The sequence below is a fragment of the Protopterus annectens genome, chromosome 1.part2 (genome assembly GCF_019279795.1).
Source record: "Protopterus annectens isolate FY-2018-M chromosome 1.part2, PAN1.0, whole genome shotgun sequence".
In the NCBI taxonomy this organism is placed as follows: domain Eukaryota; kingdom Metazoa; phylum Chordata; order Ceratodontiformes; family Protopteridae; genus Protopterus; species Protopterus annectens.
The window spans coordinates 1204855356-1204872100 of record NC_056727.1 but is presented as its reverse complement, the minus strand read 5'-3'; the positions used below and the strand labels follow the sequence as shown (position 1 = coordinate 1204872100).

The window sequence follows — 16745 nt, the reverse complement described above, 5'->3', positions numbered from 1 at the left end:
CAATAGGATGGTGTATGTATGGCTTCCAAGTATGCAACAAAGTCCAGAAGGTTTAAGATATTTGCATGGATATGTTTGCACACCCCAGAGAGACTTCACAGGATTTTTCCTCAAATAGATTGCAAATGGTGGGACGAAAATGGTAACTAGGAACTTGTTTGAAGAGTGTAATTTGGCAGATTTTTAAAATTCCTTAGAATATTCTGTAAATATTGGGTGAACAAATGGCAGTAACTAAGGAAATGATTCTTTTGAGCCTGAACACAGGATCTGTATAGCCTAGACATGGTGAGGTCTTAAGTTTTGTTCTGCTGGCTGCCAAAAAAGCAATTACTTGAAAAACAGTCCACGTTTACGCCAACTGTATTTGAAGTATTGAGTATTATGAAAGAGATGAAAGAAATGTAAGAGGAATCTTTAAAAAAAGGAAGGACCCAGTTGCATAGAAATGAATGGAATTGTGGGAACTATGTGCAGGATAATGTTGAGAGAGGTTTAAGGAGAATGTAGGAATTCAGCAGTTTTATCTAGTGTTGGACTAAATATAAGAAAAAGTTATGTGATGTACAATGTATGTAAATAGAAAAATGTTAATATGGTTAGTTTTCTGTTAATGTATGATTGCTTATATTTTAATTTATAAATTTAGTAAAGGGGTTTAAAATTGCTTTTGAGGTATTGCTTATTTTAATAAAATAAATTAGTATTACACTGGTAAAATGAACAACTCACTTAAAAGGATTTATCAACATACTTGCAGCGTTACCAAAGAGTGCTCTTGCTAGGCATGCTTTAGTTTGTCAGTATCAAGTTCAAATTTGGTGTACTAGAAAAAATTGTTTGTGACCCTTTTGCTGGTGATTGGCAAAACCATCTGCTACACAGTGAGACGATTTGGCATCTCAGGCTCGATGCTACCAATCATCCTGGTCTTAATGATGAAATTTCTGTCTCCAGTAGATTAAAGCATAGGGCATCTAAGTTATGAAACAATTTGTCAATATGATTTATCCATCTTGTTTAGATCTTTGTGAATTTTTATTGTAACTGCATGATTGCTCACTGGTTCATTTTATGCACATTTAATGTTGCCTTTAACTGCATTGGTGGGGCTTTCTCGTACTTGTTTGTGACTGGAGGGCTTTCTATTTGGTTTACGTCATGAATATTTATTATTGCTTTTAAATGCATTGGTTGATTCTTCCTCTTACTCACCAGTGACTGAAAGGTATTTTTAAACTATGATTGCATAGTTTCATAGTAGTGTCACAATCCAGGCTTTTTATTTCGTTATACTGGGATGGGATTATTTTATGAAGGGTTCTGAGGATTTCACTAATTGATGAAGCCACTTAACTTGCGTTTTTAAATCAAAATAGTTTGTTGTCATTCAAGCTACTTGGTCTCTTTTTTTTTTTTGTATTCCAAAAGGGAAAAGGAACAGAAGCTATAATAGCAAATGTAAGATGGTTCTAAGAAAAAGCCAAAGAATATCGGAATAACTTCAGTGTTCTTGGGTCATTCATTACTGTAGAATCAACAAGTACCGTGGAAATTCAGCAGCATCTATGTATCTGCAGAGCAGCAATGCAAAGTTTGGGAAAGGTGTTTAAATGTAGAAACCTCTTTTCACCTGATGATCAGATTAGCTCAAACCATCTTTTTCTCAACGGCATCAAATTGTTGCAAAAGCTGGACAATCGGAGAGGAATAAGATCAATGCCTTTGTATTGTGGTGTTGGTGTAAAGTACCCCAAATCCCATGGGCTGCTCTTAGAATGAATCAGTCATTCATTGCCAAGATCCAACCCAAGTTCTTTGGAAGTTCAAATGTCAAGGCTTAAGCTATCCTATTTTGGACACACTATTAGAAGGAAATCATTAGTGGAGAAAGACTCTATGATTGGTATGGTAAGTGGCCAATGTAAGAGGGGGAAGACTGCTGATATGTTGGCTTGACACTGTGACAGTAGACATGAAATGTCACTGTTGGCCCTTACTAGGCTCTGTGAAGACTGGAAACTAGAGAAACCATCTATGAGTCTCCATAAGTCAGTCGAATTGACAGCACCTAATGACGACCTAAAGAAGTCTGAGTTTATAGATATTTCTCTGTTTTAACCCCTAAGCATTTTGCTTGGATTTTCAGTTCTGTTTGTGTGGAGTGAGTATCAATATTCATTGAGTCAGATAACTAGTGAAACATTTTATTGTGTTGTGGCTGAAAATGAAATGATTTAAAAATTAAGTTGTATTGTAGTTCACATGAAATGATATCAAAAACTTTAGATAAATCTAAAAATAGGGGGGACCAGCTCTCTGTAATTGTGATTCTAGTAGGCTATATTTAGAAATTCTGTTGGGCAGGGTTAGTTTTAAACTGGTCTAAAGTCACAATGAGTTGGAGATGGTGTATTTTTCATGTAATTAGGTTATGACTTGTTTAAATATATGCCTTTCTAGTACATTTGAGAGAGATTATAGTAGTTTGACAACTCAGATGAGATGCATCCTTTATGAAGTGGGGTGACTTACAGTTCCCAAATTATGGGGATACAAATCACTGTCAGAATTCATATAGCTTATAGTATATTGGCTCCCAGGTTGAGGACTTGTGCTGGTAGGTTGTTTGGAGTGAATGCGGTTTGTTTTAATTCGAGTGAGAATAGAAATGAGTTAACATTTATTGGTGTTAGAAAACTATGTATTAATGTGTGTATTAGTAATATGCTTAGTGCATTCAGAACATGAAAAGGGTTAACACATTTATTCTATTTCATTTATTCTATTTCATACTGCATAAATCTGTACAAACTGCAGATGCTTTCTGACCTTGTATTATTAGCTAAAATCTTGCTTGTGCCTTGGAAATTTACTGAGAAGCATATGATTTCTGCTTGCGCTATGAAAATAATGAATAGAACAATACTGTTTGTATGAAACTTAGACAAGAAGTTCCGCTGTGTTATGAAAACATACACAGCTGTAGAAATAACAGATAATTAGGACAAAGCCTGCTTGAAAATATGAACTGCAGTCAGCATTTGCTTGTATCTGTATTAGAAAAGTACCTTGAAAAGTAACAGTGTACAACAGACGCTTGTAAATGAAGTACTGGTCATCAAGACCAGGTTGTTTTTCTAAAAGTTTCTCACAAATCTAGTCATGTAAGCAGAAAATCTGAAGTAACACCTGCTGTAGTACAATACTTAAAGTTGTGTTTGATTACGTCAGCTTAGAAGGCCATGTCTTGTAAAACAGTATAAGAATGAACATACTTCCTGTTAGTAGTTAGACAAATCCTTGTATTTGCATGCTTTTGTCTCCTTGCTGCAAGTAAATTAAAGTGCTTTAACTGAACCTTACGTGTATTGGTCTTTGAAGTTTTTTCCTTTGACAGTTGGGCTTGAGGAGTTATTGAGATTTTGGTTTATTGGTTGTGGAGTGGTTTGACTGAAGAAGCTATTTGTGGATTTGATTCCTAGATATTGTGATTTGAGAGTTGGGGCTGCATTAGTATAGTGCTTATTGAATTTGTGGGTGATTTCATAGGGGCTGACTAATTTGGTTAGGAATTTATTTCCAGTTTTATTAGCCAATTTACTGCATTTCAGAATTGCTTAAGGTCTATGTTACGCAATTAGTGATTTTCTTATAATCCTGTTTGTTAACCAGGCACACCCACTGCGCACACAATCCTTTTTCAGGGGTGACTTGGGAACAATGTCTGGTTAAGTGACTTGCTCAAAGTCATACTGGCAAAGTGAGGGCTGAGGGAATCAAAACCTGTACAATAGGAACTACAGCTCAAAACCTTAACCTCTGCATCAGCTATGGACACTTCCCACTGCATTCGCTAGACAATACCAGAATTAATTTGCAAGACCCTTCCTTACAAGATTTTTGAATTAACATATGATCAAGAAAACTGTATTTACAACAGTCAGAGCTTTAACCCCTCAGAAAGTGTGGTAAGAGGATTTGAAAGTACTTGCAACACTACAAAAATACTGCAATTTAGCTATTTTTGTAGAACTACTATGAATAGCTTAAAAGAAGCTCTGAAAAAACATGTATGAGGGCCATTTATGGAAAAATGTTAACAGTAATGTTCTATAAGATGCCTGTGACTCGCACTACTGCCATTCTGTCAGTGGAAAGAAGAATAAGAATAAAAAACACTTCCTTCTGTCTGGCCTGTCTAGCACGACTGTTACAGTGGGGATTTGAAATGGTTTCTGAGAATAATAACATGAAGCAGTATAATCAGATCATGTTAATATAGCAGGCATCATGACAGTCATTGAAAGAAAAACATACTAAAATATAATAAATTTAGTGATTCTGATGCATCAGAACAGCTCAGAATTAAAGGTGCTATGGGGAGGGGGGGATTTTGAGTTCCAGGGTGAAGTTCAAGTAAGCAACCGTACCCAAACTATACTTCTGGGGCCCAATAGTACTGCATAAAGTGAAGGTATCCTTTGTTGTGTGCAGAGAGGTAATACCCTGCTAGGGGAAAGGGTGCTCTTTTTGCTGATTGTCAGACTCTCTTTTTTTCTGCATATTGGAGGATAAAAGCACATTTGCTGGTGGCTTCTCAGGTACAGTAAAAGAGACACTAAGGCTACATTCTGCATTACACTTAGGTCTGTCTGATGCTCTTAGCTTGAAAAGTAACCTAGTTCAGGGAAGAAGGCATGCTCTGTAGGTACAGCTGGAACAGATGTCTGGCTGTAGCAGAAAGCCCATCATGTGGAATGTGACTGTAGCCCTCTCTGCTCTTGGATATCTACTGCTATGGTGAGCTCCACACACAGTTGTACTCTGTACCACTAACACTGGAATTGCTTTTAGAGCATTATTCAAGTGAAGCTGTGACTTATATGCCAATTCCTAAAGTTGTAGAGTTGTCAACCAGTAGTTCTTTGTGCATCTTCAGTGTTAATGTATACTTTGCATTTTTGTGTAGTGTTTGCATGGTGGTCGTGTGTGCAGTCTGCCTTTGTGTGCATCATGTGCAGATTGCAATATTCTGTTAATGCGAAACTATATAATGAGGACTCTGTGATTGCAGTCAGGCTTTCTTATATATTGAGGACTCTGAATTTCACTGCATCTTTGCATGCATTTGCATGTGTTTTTTGTATCCATTTATTAAACAGGTTAAGCCCAAGTAATAGAAGTATATCTCTACAGGGCTAATCAGAATGACATACTGCAGGTCAAGACAGACAAACCTAGGGCTACAAGATACGGTTCATTATCTGATTATGCCAGAAGTACTGAAATTTGTCAAGTGCTGAGTTTTGAAAATGGCCTTTTTCTAGCAGTATACCAAGCTCTATATTTTGAGCAAGCATGTAGAATAAATTAACTCTTTCTATACAGGCTCTCATTCTGTAATTTATTACTTCAGCTGTGATGAGTATTTTAAAGTGGTACTTCTGCCTTGTTTTCCTGTGGATGTTTAATATTTTTATTTTTTATTGATTTCAAATGTGATTTTTGAGGTGCAATTTTTTTTAATTTTTATCGGAGCAGCCGTTTTTATCTATTACTAACATTTTGCAGTTGTACATTGGTTCACTATTGAATCCATCTATTTTTTATTACCGTACATCTGTTTTGCATGTTTGTGTATGCTGAATGACTAATTTTTTTTTCTGTTTAGGCACACCTCAAGGGGTAGAATTCAATGAAGTCAGAGATACATTATTATCCGTAAAAGGAGTGAAAGCTATGCATGGCTTGCACATTTGGGCTCTAACAATGAATCAGCCAGTGCTGTCTGTTCATGTTACCATCGGTAAGTATCTGTGTGGTGCTGGATGATTGGAGTAATAACCAAATCCTTAATGTAATATGTTGCATGCCCACTGGGTTTGCCAGAGGTGCCATTTTTTTATGATGTAAAAAGTTTTCAAAGACATGCATTTGGAACATTTCTTCCTGGGATTTCACTAAAAATTGGCTTCATTCCAAGTAAGAGCATTGTCTCTAGAAAAAGAGGTTATTTATATGCCCTAATATTTATCCTTTTTTACCCTGGTAAGATGCTATTTACTTGCACATATTTTGTGACAATTTTATTGAATACATTTTTCCAACTTGCATGCATAGATTCGTGTCTGGCCTTGCATGCAATTGCAGCTTCTTAACTCTATTTAGACACCTGTCATATTTTCCCAGACTTTTCATTTCAGTAAAAACATTTAAAAAAGCAAAAACTGTGTAATTATTATTTTTAAATCCCAAACCTTTTTAACTCATAACACACAGCTATATACAGTTTACAAAAAGGAAAATTACCCTGCCATATATAGGCAGATGCTTCAGATAGCTGTATCCACAGGGATCGCTCATTCTAAAAGTTAGGTTTAGTCAAGCTGACAACACATGTTACAGCATGTGTTCCATCCTTTCTTGTCACATCTCAGCTTCCTTCCCAGATAAGAAAAACAACTTGCAGACTCCCAATTAACTGAATCATACATAGCCTTAAGAAAAAGTGCCTTGGCTCTTATTAAATGAAAAGGTTTTGCTTTATGATTCATGCTGAGGTGGTTATTGCTAGCAGAAATGCATCTGCTTGTGTTGTCTCAAGGGCACCGGAACCATAGAGCGAGGGGGGAGGAGCCCCCCCTCATACACACACACACACTTTTACAGCTGCAAGACCATGGTGGCAGCTTCTTCTTTAAGTGAGGACCTGTGGATTGTTCTTTAGAATGGTCCCATACGTCTATGCGTGTGTGCGTGCATTCCTGCCACCCACGCAATTTTAAACTAAGTCACAGTACAGGTACAGCTTTTAAGGAGTTTGCTTGATCAAATTAGTTATATGCTCACATATGCTGCCTGATTATTGTTCCCCAAGTGTTTTTGCTGCTTCCTTGTAAGGAGAGTTTTCACTCACATTAGTTGTTACCTGAAGGGGGTTGTAGCTTTTTATGCTAATGTTTTGTGGTTTTACTGGGGGGGGGGTATAGCTTTTTATGCTGCTGATTTGTGGTTTTGCTCTGTGTGTGTGTGTGTGTGTGTGTGTGTGTGTGTGTGTGTGTGTGTGTGTGTGTGTGTGTGTGTGTGTGTGAGAAATGCCCCAGTTTAGGTATACCTGGTGGTTAGTGTTACTCTGGGTCAAACCCTGTACCTTGGGAACAAGAGCCTGAATTCTGTACCCATACCACCACTTATGATTCAAGGAGTTGAGTAGATGGCTTTCAACTGTCTAGATTTTCACAGAATATTTGTCTCTTATTTTTGTTGTAGTTTTCTGGCAACTCAGTGAGAACTGAATTCACTCATTTTATTCTAGCAAGTTTCTAAGTATAATGTTTAAAATGCGTCCCTGGTTTTGGGCCTTTCCCCCCAATAAAATTTGGCCTTTTTTCCAGATTTCTTGTGCTGCAAAGTTGAGAGATTTAGCTGAGTATCAAGTGGATTTTAACAAGGAATTGAGAGCTTCAGGGGAAGAGAAGTTTAGTGCTGATTATGCCAAGTCTGTTTGCATTGTTAGTAGCACAACAGGTAGTATACTTGCTTTTGATGCAGACGGCTGCGTGTTCTACTCCCACAGTATGCAGATGGATTGCTGATAGTGTGCTGTGTTGTACTTTAAAGGGAGTGGATGCTGCAGTCCTGTGAATGTCCTCCTTTGGAGGCGTTATCTAGTAACTATGAACCAGTTATCGGTTTGCCATCCATTTCGAATTGCAATATTACTAGCTTATTTTTAATGCAACCTAGGTAATTCTTCAAGGGCAACAGGCACTTTATTTGCAGATGAACAATGAAATATAAAGTTGTTTGCTAGCAGCAACCTCTTGATTAGTTACAGAACCCTTTAATGTGGGATTATTTAGATGACTTTTACTTCTGCAGAGATTATGCATATTTACTGATATTGGTGGATTGTAACGACAGAAGTTTGAGAAGACTTTTATGATGGAAATGTTCTGAATTAGGCAGTTTTGTCATTGGTTCACAAATTTTGTTTCACTGCTTACTGGAAAAATGTTCAAAACAACACATTTAAAACATGCTCTAACAACTGTGCTGTATTATACATATTAAATATAATTTAATACAATCAGGAAGGTGAATCAAAGAATGCATACATGTACGCATGGCCATAAAAATGTGTAAGGAGCCTATTGTTTGAAAACAGCCCAGAGGTAAGCTTAGTCCTCCACTAGCCAGATGCAAAATGAATGTGGCTTTTCATGCTGTTTCAATGAATGTCAGTTTCAAGGGCAGAGAAGTTTACTGCTCATGCTAAATCTGTTTTCATTGCGAGACTGTATTTTGTGTAGCAAATGGCTGTCAGTGTTTGATTTGTGGTATTTTATTTCAATATCTGTAATCGTAGAAGTAAATAAGAAAACAGTATGCATGCTGACAGGTTTGAATGGTGTTTATGGTAATTGAGGAGAAATAGCCAAGTAATGGATCACTGGAGTGGCTGGAGAGGGGGTGCTGCTGGAGTGGTAGGAGGTTGCTGCAAGAGGTGATGCTCTGGGGGTGGGCCCAATCTATTACCCTGCCTAGGGTCCCATTTAACAATGATGCATCTCTGGTATTTTGTACTGTTTACTATAAAATGATCAGAAGTTGGAATGAAACAACGAAGTGTCAGTTGTAAAAAAAAAAAAAAAAAAAAGTACTTTAGTTCTGTTTGAGAATAAAGAAAAGAAAGCGCTTGTTTTGTTTTAAGTTTGTTTTTCATGGTTATTTTAATAATTAATAGCCATCATTGGAACTGCGGTGGTGGTGCTGCAGTAGCATTGTTGCCTCACAGTAAGACGTTGTCCTGTTCGATTCTCAGCTAAAGCGTCTTTTGTGTGGAGACGTGCGTGAATGGGCGTACCTTTGTTGAAGGTTGTGTGTCAGAGCTGGCAACTCGGCACGTAAAAATCTACTGCCAATCATTAGCGGACCGGAGTTCCACTGTGGCGACTCCTAACTGGGAAAAGCCGAAAGACACAACAACAATAACAGTCATCGTTGAACATCAGTGCAGTTCTATGGATTGTGGACCCAAGTTACCTTTACAAAGAGGACCAGTCACCAATGTAGTCCCCCAGGGTTCGGTGCTGAGGCTTTTTTCTCTTTGGCATATACATCTGAAAAGTGAAGGGAAATACCAAAGGGTTTTTGCAGACTGTTCGAGATGACTGCAAGCTATGAGCAGCTATTGAATCCTCAAATGACTTAACCATCATGCAGGAAGGTTTATCCCAAACAATAACTGGTGCCAGAATCATGAACTGAAACTAATCTCCAAAAAATACGTTATCCTATCCTTTGGGAAGTCATGTACTCCAGGGAACTGCTAAATTGACAGTCCCACCTGAGAAGTGACCCAGTTGTTTGGCATTTGGGAACTTGTGTGTATAGTGACCTAACTTTTGACCAACAGGTGCCCAGAGTCATAAAGTCTTTCTGTAATTCACAGCTTATAAACAAATTGATTGTGACTAGATCTAGAGTGTTATTGTCCCTCTTTACAAAGCCCTCATTAGGTCAGTCATTTTGTATAATGCCCACTTTGGCATGTATATGTCCAGACCGATGAAACAATTAGAGTACCCACAGAGATACCTTACTAAAATGATAGTCTTAAACAACAGGTCTTGCGAGGACCACCTCAAAGATTCATCACTATACTCAGTATCCTACAGACTGCTTAGAGGTGACCTCTATCTGGCATGCAAAGCATCCTCCCACTGAACAGTGATGGACCTACTGAACATCAGCAAGTCAAATGGCATCAGAAATACTCAGCCCAGGTATCTCAACTGAATGTTGTGGAAAGATGGATATATATCACAGAGCCTACCACTGTTCAGAACAGACTGTCCGTTCAAGCTCATACCTGTCCATATTCAAATGTAACTTGGATCTAAGGATGGGTAATAGAAAATGTACCCAGGATTGCCCCTCGTGCCACTAATGGATAGAGGCAGTTCCTAAATGCTGCATCTCTTACATGGATCCCCTCAAATTATCTATGGTATGATCACAGTTATTCTCACTAGGGCTAATATACAATTATCAGCCATGGGATAGGTAAGACCAATCAGGAAATGTTAATTCAAGAAACAAAAGGGAAATTGGCTAAGCTTACAATGTCCTCCAACTGAACCTATATTGTGGTAGTAAATAATTTAAAAAAATTGCACTTTTTAGATCACTAAATGCTCCTCTCACCCTCCACTTCCCACCCCCAGTCTTCAACAGCTTCCAGTGCCTCTGTGTTCTCGTCAGTTTTGCAGACCCATTTGTTTTCACTGAACTACCTGTCACTTAAAGTAATAAAAGTTTGTTTTTTATATAGATACTTAAAAAAAAGTACATGCCTATTTTTTTCCTAGCTTTGACAATGGTCACTGATGGGAATTCCCCTCCATGTCACATTTAGAATACCCGTGCATTTGTACATAACTACAATATAACACACATTTGACATCAATGCATTTGTTATACATGTATTACTAAGAAAAAAAAAGTTTACTTACACTTTAGACACATTACTGAGAAAGAAAGGAAACTTTACTTACAATTCCTTCTTTACGTCTTTCATTATCTTTCCAAATATTAATGACAAGGGGAAAATTCTATTTTATATTCCACAACCCAGTTTAAAAATCAGCAAACTTCCAGTCTTTGTTTTTCCATTCTTTCCTCAACTTGTAGAAGCATAGCTCTAGGTCCAAACTGCATTTTATAGAAATCCCTTTGCAACTTGCCTGTTTTTCCTACTTTCAGATTCTCACTGTCCTCTTCTCGATCAGCCATCACAGATCTCTGATTCAAATCCAATCTATTCCTTGTTTATTCTTGTCTGCTTCTGTTGCTTTTTTCTGTCACACAATCATTTTCTTTTAGAACATTGGAAAAGGTTTTATTGGCAAATTCTGTCTGTAGGCTGTACCATTGAATGAGAATTGGTATCCCTTTCAACTTGCTGACCTTACATTTTGCTGGATAAACTGTTTCTTCACCTACTCTGCATCAAAGCATGTCTTTACTACTACTAAAAAAAGTATATTCTGAAGACTGCTGGATATAGCAACTTGACTCTCATCCCTGCCTCGACACCCTCTGACTCCAGGGATCAACTTGCTTCTATTTTGTCTGGTATAGTTAATCATTTTCCACGAATAGTCTGGTATATCTAGCTGATATTTTATTCTTCTGCCATAACTTTTGTCATGAGCATCTCCTCCTGTTAATAAGACTGAATCTTTACTATTATAGGTATTGGCTTCTTTTTCATGTCCATGTTTAGAGCAGAGGCACAATGTTCCCTTTCTACTAATATCATGTTGTGATATACCAGTTCAGTTGCTTATTTGTACTTTTATAAACTTAATGCACCCTGTTTCTTCCAGTTTCTTTCATACAGCAAAATATCAACTTTTCTCTGCATGACCTGTTAGGTTTTTTAAACAGTTCTTGAGAAGCCTTGTATTCAGCCAGTCTTTCCATCATTTCATTTTCAGGTTCCATTCTTTCCAGCTTTTGCCATTTGACTTTACGTATTTCTCTAGTATCTCACTTATTTTAAACACCTCTGAATGCATATATTTTTCCTGTAAATTAATGAAAGCCATCTCCTGTACTGAGGCTGAAACCTGAAGTGCAGGGCTCTTCCCCACCAGAATGCTTTCTTCTCCCTTTCTAATTTTTTTTTTTATACTTTCTCCAGATTTCTTGAGAAAGTAAAAAAAAAAAAAAGAAAAATTAGAAAGCTTTCTCCAGATTTCTTGTACTGCGGTGGTGGTGCTATGGTAGCGCTGTCGCCTCACAGTAAGACGTCCTGTTCAATTCTCAGTTAAAGCGTCGTCTGTGTGGTGACATGCGTGAATGGGCGGCATACCTTCATTGAAGGTTGTGCGTCAGATCTAGCAACTCTGCACGTAAAAATCTACTGCCAATCATTAGCGGACCGGAGTTCCGCTGTGGCGACCCCTAACCGGGAAAAGCTGAAAGATGCAACAGATTTTCCAGGTTTCTTAGTTGCTGCCATCCAGGCAGTCTAGTGACTAACCAGTAACCGAATTTGACCTGAGTAAATGGGTTTCACTATCTGCTTTCCAAAGTTTTTTACACAGAGCTCTAAAACCTGTTGATTAGTGTGCATCTGTCTTGGAAGTTGAAGAGATTTGTCTTTTGGTGGCAGGTTAAGTAAGGGTCAGGACTTCTCCAGTACCTTAGCCAATGAAGGGGAGACTGGCATACATCTCCATTCTTACTGGTGTATCTGCCTGCATTTCTTCCTCTGGAGCAACATCACGCTATCCTGTTCCCAGTGAAGAAGTTCCGCACGTAAGGCCACCAAAGAAAAGACTGGCACTCTTCTTGAGATCTAATTTGCATAGTGAATAGGCTGAATCAAGCCCCCTTTGAGCTAGCAGCTTCTCATCATTTACTATAGTTCCTGACTTGGAAGATCACCTTGCTGGTAGCACTTAACTTAACCAGGAAGCTGTCAGAACTTCCATCCCTTATGTGCATCCCACCCTTCCTTATCTTCTGTACAGGCAGAGTGGGCTTTGGGACTAATCATTCTTGTCTAAGGCTATATTAGAATGTACACTTAGTCCATTTATTTTACTACCTTTCCTCATTCAGAATAGGGGTGATCCTGCATTTCCTGGATATTCACAGGCAACTGAGATTTTACCTTGACAGGGCAAAATATTTCAGAAAGGCAGACCAGTTCATTCCTCTTGTAGAGAAGAAGTAAAAGCAAACAACATCTTAGTGGTTATCTCACTGTATTCAGTTCTGCTACATCAACAAAAGGACTACAGCTGGTAGTTGAGGCTCAAAGTACAAAGGCCACTGCTGTGGTGGTTATGCAGGTCACAGACTGCAGGTGGGTCTTGAACTGTGGCTTTGTCTCCTGTCTGCACATTTACTAAAGACTATGTAATGCACTCAGTCCAGGACAAGAGTGAAATTTACCGAGACTGTTCTGTAAAGCATCCTCAGCAGGGGTCACTTCCTCTGTGTCCACCCAGTTTGCCAAAGCCCTTGGAGTCATTCCAGCACTGCAACAGTGATCTAATGAAGAACGTAGGCCTATTGTGTAGGCAACTTATCAGAATAGTGGATGTTTGAATAAATTATTGAAGTACCATCATACCTGTTCACCCATGCAAGGCTGGGTCATATCCCCCTATACCCTTTACACTCCATCTGTGAGTACTCTCAATGCCCCCCTCCCTTTTTGTCTGCAAACAGAAGAGAGATGGTATTAGGTCTCTTGAATTCCACTTTGTCTTCACATCTGCCTACCACTGTAATAAATGTTTATTTTCAGTCTGTCTGCTACTTGGTATGGGGCTAAACTTGGGTCAAGAAAGATCTGAATATGCCATGGGCAAATGTCCTATTTATACTAGTACACTGCATGTGCTCAAGAAGAAGCATATGGTACAACAGCGGAAGAAACCAAGCTCTTTAAGCATTCCAGATGTATGGGCTAGCTATTGGTAAAGTCCCAGATGTAATTAATATTGCAAAAGTGAACTACTCAAACAACCAGCTACTGTTTTTCATCAGTCACCTACTAGTATGCATTAAACACAGGAGATTTCTCAACTTTGAACATAAGGACCACCATTTCAGCTTATTTTGCATCATTGTCTGCTGTTTCCATGATGTTTTTCAAAGTATATGGAATCCACGGTGGCCTTCCTGAGAACCAGAGGAGCTCACTTGGACATTTGCCTCCTTACAAGTTCAAATGGTGGAAGGAATTGCAGGGATAGATAAAATATTCACCTTGTAATGCAGTAGTTGGGATTTCTTTGTTGTTGAAGCCATCCTGGCAGCTAAGCATATCTGCAGGCTTCTTGGAAGCCTTCTGGAAACACTGTGTAAAAGGTGGTGTTTTCAAAGGATTCCTTCATCCAATGAGTCCAGTGGGACCTCAGTGATGGTAGGAATTCTTCAGAGTCTTTCAGGTTATATATATAACCAATTAAAATAAATGTTTATACATCATAAAAGCTACCAGGTGACCAGGAAAACTGTTCAATTAATAAAAAGTTTTTTCTGCTCGGTTAGGGTTTGATATCATGGTTTATTATACTGATGGTATCTCTAGCGAAACTCTATGTGCAGATGGTTCAGATACCTGAAAGCCCAGTATGAACAGCACTTGTATTCCTTAGATGAGGAAATACCAGTGCTGTTCTGCATCTGTAAGGAGTTTGTCATGAACTGCTTAAGTCAGGGAGACCTCACCACCTGAACACAAGCAATGCAGGATAAGTAATGCTTCAGATAAGGCTTGGTGGGGATAAATCAGACAGATTTAAGGTCCTTAAATTATTCTGGCTAAAGGAAACCCTCACATCAACATCAAGGAGATGTTGGCCATAATTTTGGCACTGAAGACATTCCAGTCATTATGGAGTGTTATTGATAGTGATGGATGGTGTCATAGTTGTGATATATGTATAGGGAAGCATTCATTTGTATTTCTTTCCTTCTGAAGATTAGTAGTACAGATTTTGGAGATAGTTTCATAGTCACATGTGACCCTCAGAGTGACCTGTGTCCCAGTGATGTCAATCAGACATCAGAGGTACTAAGGAGAACTTTGATGGACAGCCACGAGTTGCTTCTGAACAGACCTATACTCAAAAACCTGTGTGTTGTGGGGGGGGGGGGGTACCAGACATAGACTTTGAACTTTCCTGGTAATTGTCATCTACCCCAATTCTCCATAAGTCGTCCATGCAAGGATGCAGTACACTGTCTTCTACATTTGGAGCAGTATTTCTGCATACATTTTCTTTTGCCTTCTTGTGATGGTTACATTGTCGAAGATGACCGAGAGTCGTATTGTTTTGGTGACCTTTTACTGGTAAAATTACTGCCATTCAGTCTACACCACCAACCACAGACTTGTTCATGCAGTTGACTGCCACACTGAAACATACAGGGGCTCAGACTTACTGTCTGAGCTGTCACTTCCTGTCAAAACATTTGTTGCCACAGAACATGCTAAAAATTATTGAGGAGTCCAAGACCAAACGAGAAGTTATTACCAGGCGAAATAGAAAAGGGGGTGGACAAATGTGCTTCTCAAAGGAGGTAGCATTTAGAGAAAATCTGGTATTCTGGCAGTTAAATTAGATGATTAAGGTGACAGCTACTAACAATTTCCAGTGTCTCCATTTGTCAGCTGTGTGACTCCAAGTAAGTTATTTAACCACGCAATGCTCCTGGACCTCATTTGAAAATGGGTCTCATCCTGTTTGTATAACCAGGTTTATATACACTATAAACTCCCCTGCCCCCCTACTCATGTGCCAACCCCAGCCCTAATCCTAGCCCTACACATTACAGCACTAAAAACCTGTTTCCTAATGAGTACCACTACCAAGATGACACTATCTTGGCTTTGTAGCTGGGATTGACTGATACAGGCTTTTTTAATTGGAGAGAAGTATTCAATGTTTTGTGATTCACTCTTACTAGTCATTCATTGTTCTGTGATTCTCCCTCCCCCTCTCATTTATATATATATATATATATATATATATATATATATATATATATATATATATATATATATATATATATAAATAGTGTGTATGTGTATGTATATAAAATGGGTCTGGATTAATTGGTCAACTTGTGGTAATGATGTGCATTCCTACCGGTTAGCTTTGGTCAACAGAAAAGCTGTTTATTTTGGTGTGCTATTGCTGCAATACAAGGGTTAGGGGAATATGTCCTATCCCTGGTGCGATCTCATAGTTGGTGTATGTAATTTAGCAGGGTTTGTGGGGGGGGGGTGCAGTGTGCATGTAGCATGCTTCAATGTTGTCCTTCACCATGTGGACTTTTCTGTTAATATTTTCTGTCTGTTTCTCTGTTGACATGCTGTAGGGTGTCAGTTTACTGAAGCTTTGATTACCTTCATTGGATTTATGCCCACCATAAATACACACACGTATATGGATTCCCTGTCTATTTGTTGGAGTTGCACAAGGCTGAACATTCAAAAAAAAAAAAAAACTGGCTTTTATGATAATTACTGGTAAGTGTGGGGATTAGGAGTAAAATTATAACACCACTTAAAAGAGGGAACAGATGTAGTTCATACTCAGAAGGAAATAAATGCAGTCACAAAAGAACTATATGTGACACTGTATTCTTTAACTACATCCGACCAAGCAAATTCAGCAATTATTTTTTTTTCTAAACTAGAGCAGATGTGTAAACCTAAAGAACATTTCCAGAAATGTTTTTATTTATTTACAATTTGTTTAATGGGAAGGTCTGACTGGGTCATGACAGCCCCTTTTTAGCGGAGGGCCAAGGTGAAAAGTTCCACAGTTAATAAATCTTCCAAAATTTCCTACAATACAATAAAATACAAGGTAAAATAGCAAATATTAACTTTTTCTTTTGGCTTTTCCCGGTTAGGGGTCGCCACAGCGAATCACCTGTCCGCTCACTGGCAGTGGAGTTTTATGGTGTCGAGTTGCCAGCCCTTCGCCCAACCTTCCACAGAAGGCGCACACATCCACACACTCACACCTAGGGCCAATTTAGTGTGTCCAATCCACCTACAGCATGTCTTTGGGATGTGGGAGGAAACCGGAGCACCCGGAGAAAACCCACCCAACCACAGGGAAGACATGCAGACTCCGCACAGAAGGCACCCCAGCCGAGAATCGAACTGGAGAACCTCTTGCTGTGAGGCGGCAATG

General features: G+C 38.7%; 1 protein-coding gene across 2 annotated transcripts in view; it reads left to right on the top strand.

The window, feature by feature from the left end:
* LOC122792288 (zinc transporter 2-like) overlaps positions 1 to 16745 on the top strand; it is a 502472-nt gene that overhangs the window by 440999 nt on the left and 44728 nt on the right. For both annotated transcript variants that reach the window (XM_044060060.1, XM_044060061.1), the window contains one exon: positions 5675 to 5809. In XM_044060060.1, the coding sequence (XP_043915995.1) occupies positions 5675 to 5809 (135 nt within the window). The remainder of the gene's footprint in view (positions 1 to 5674; positions 5810 to 16745) is intronic.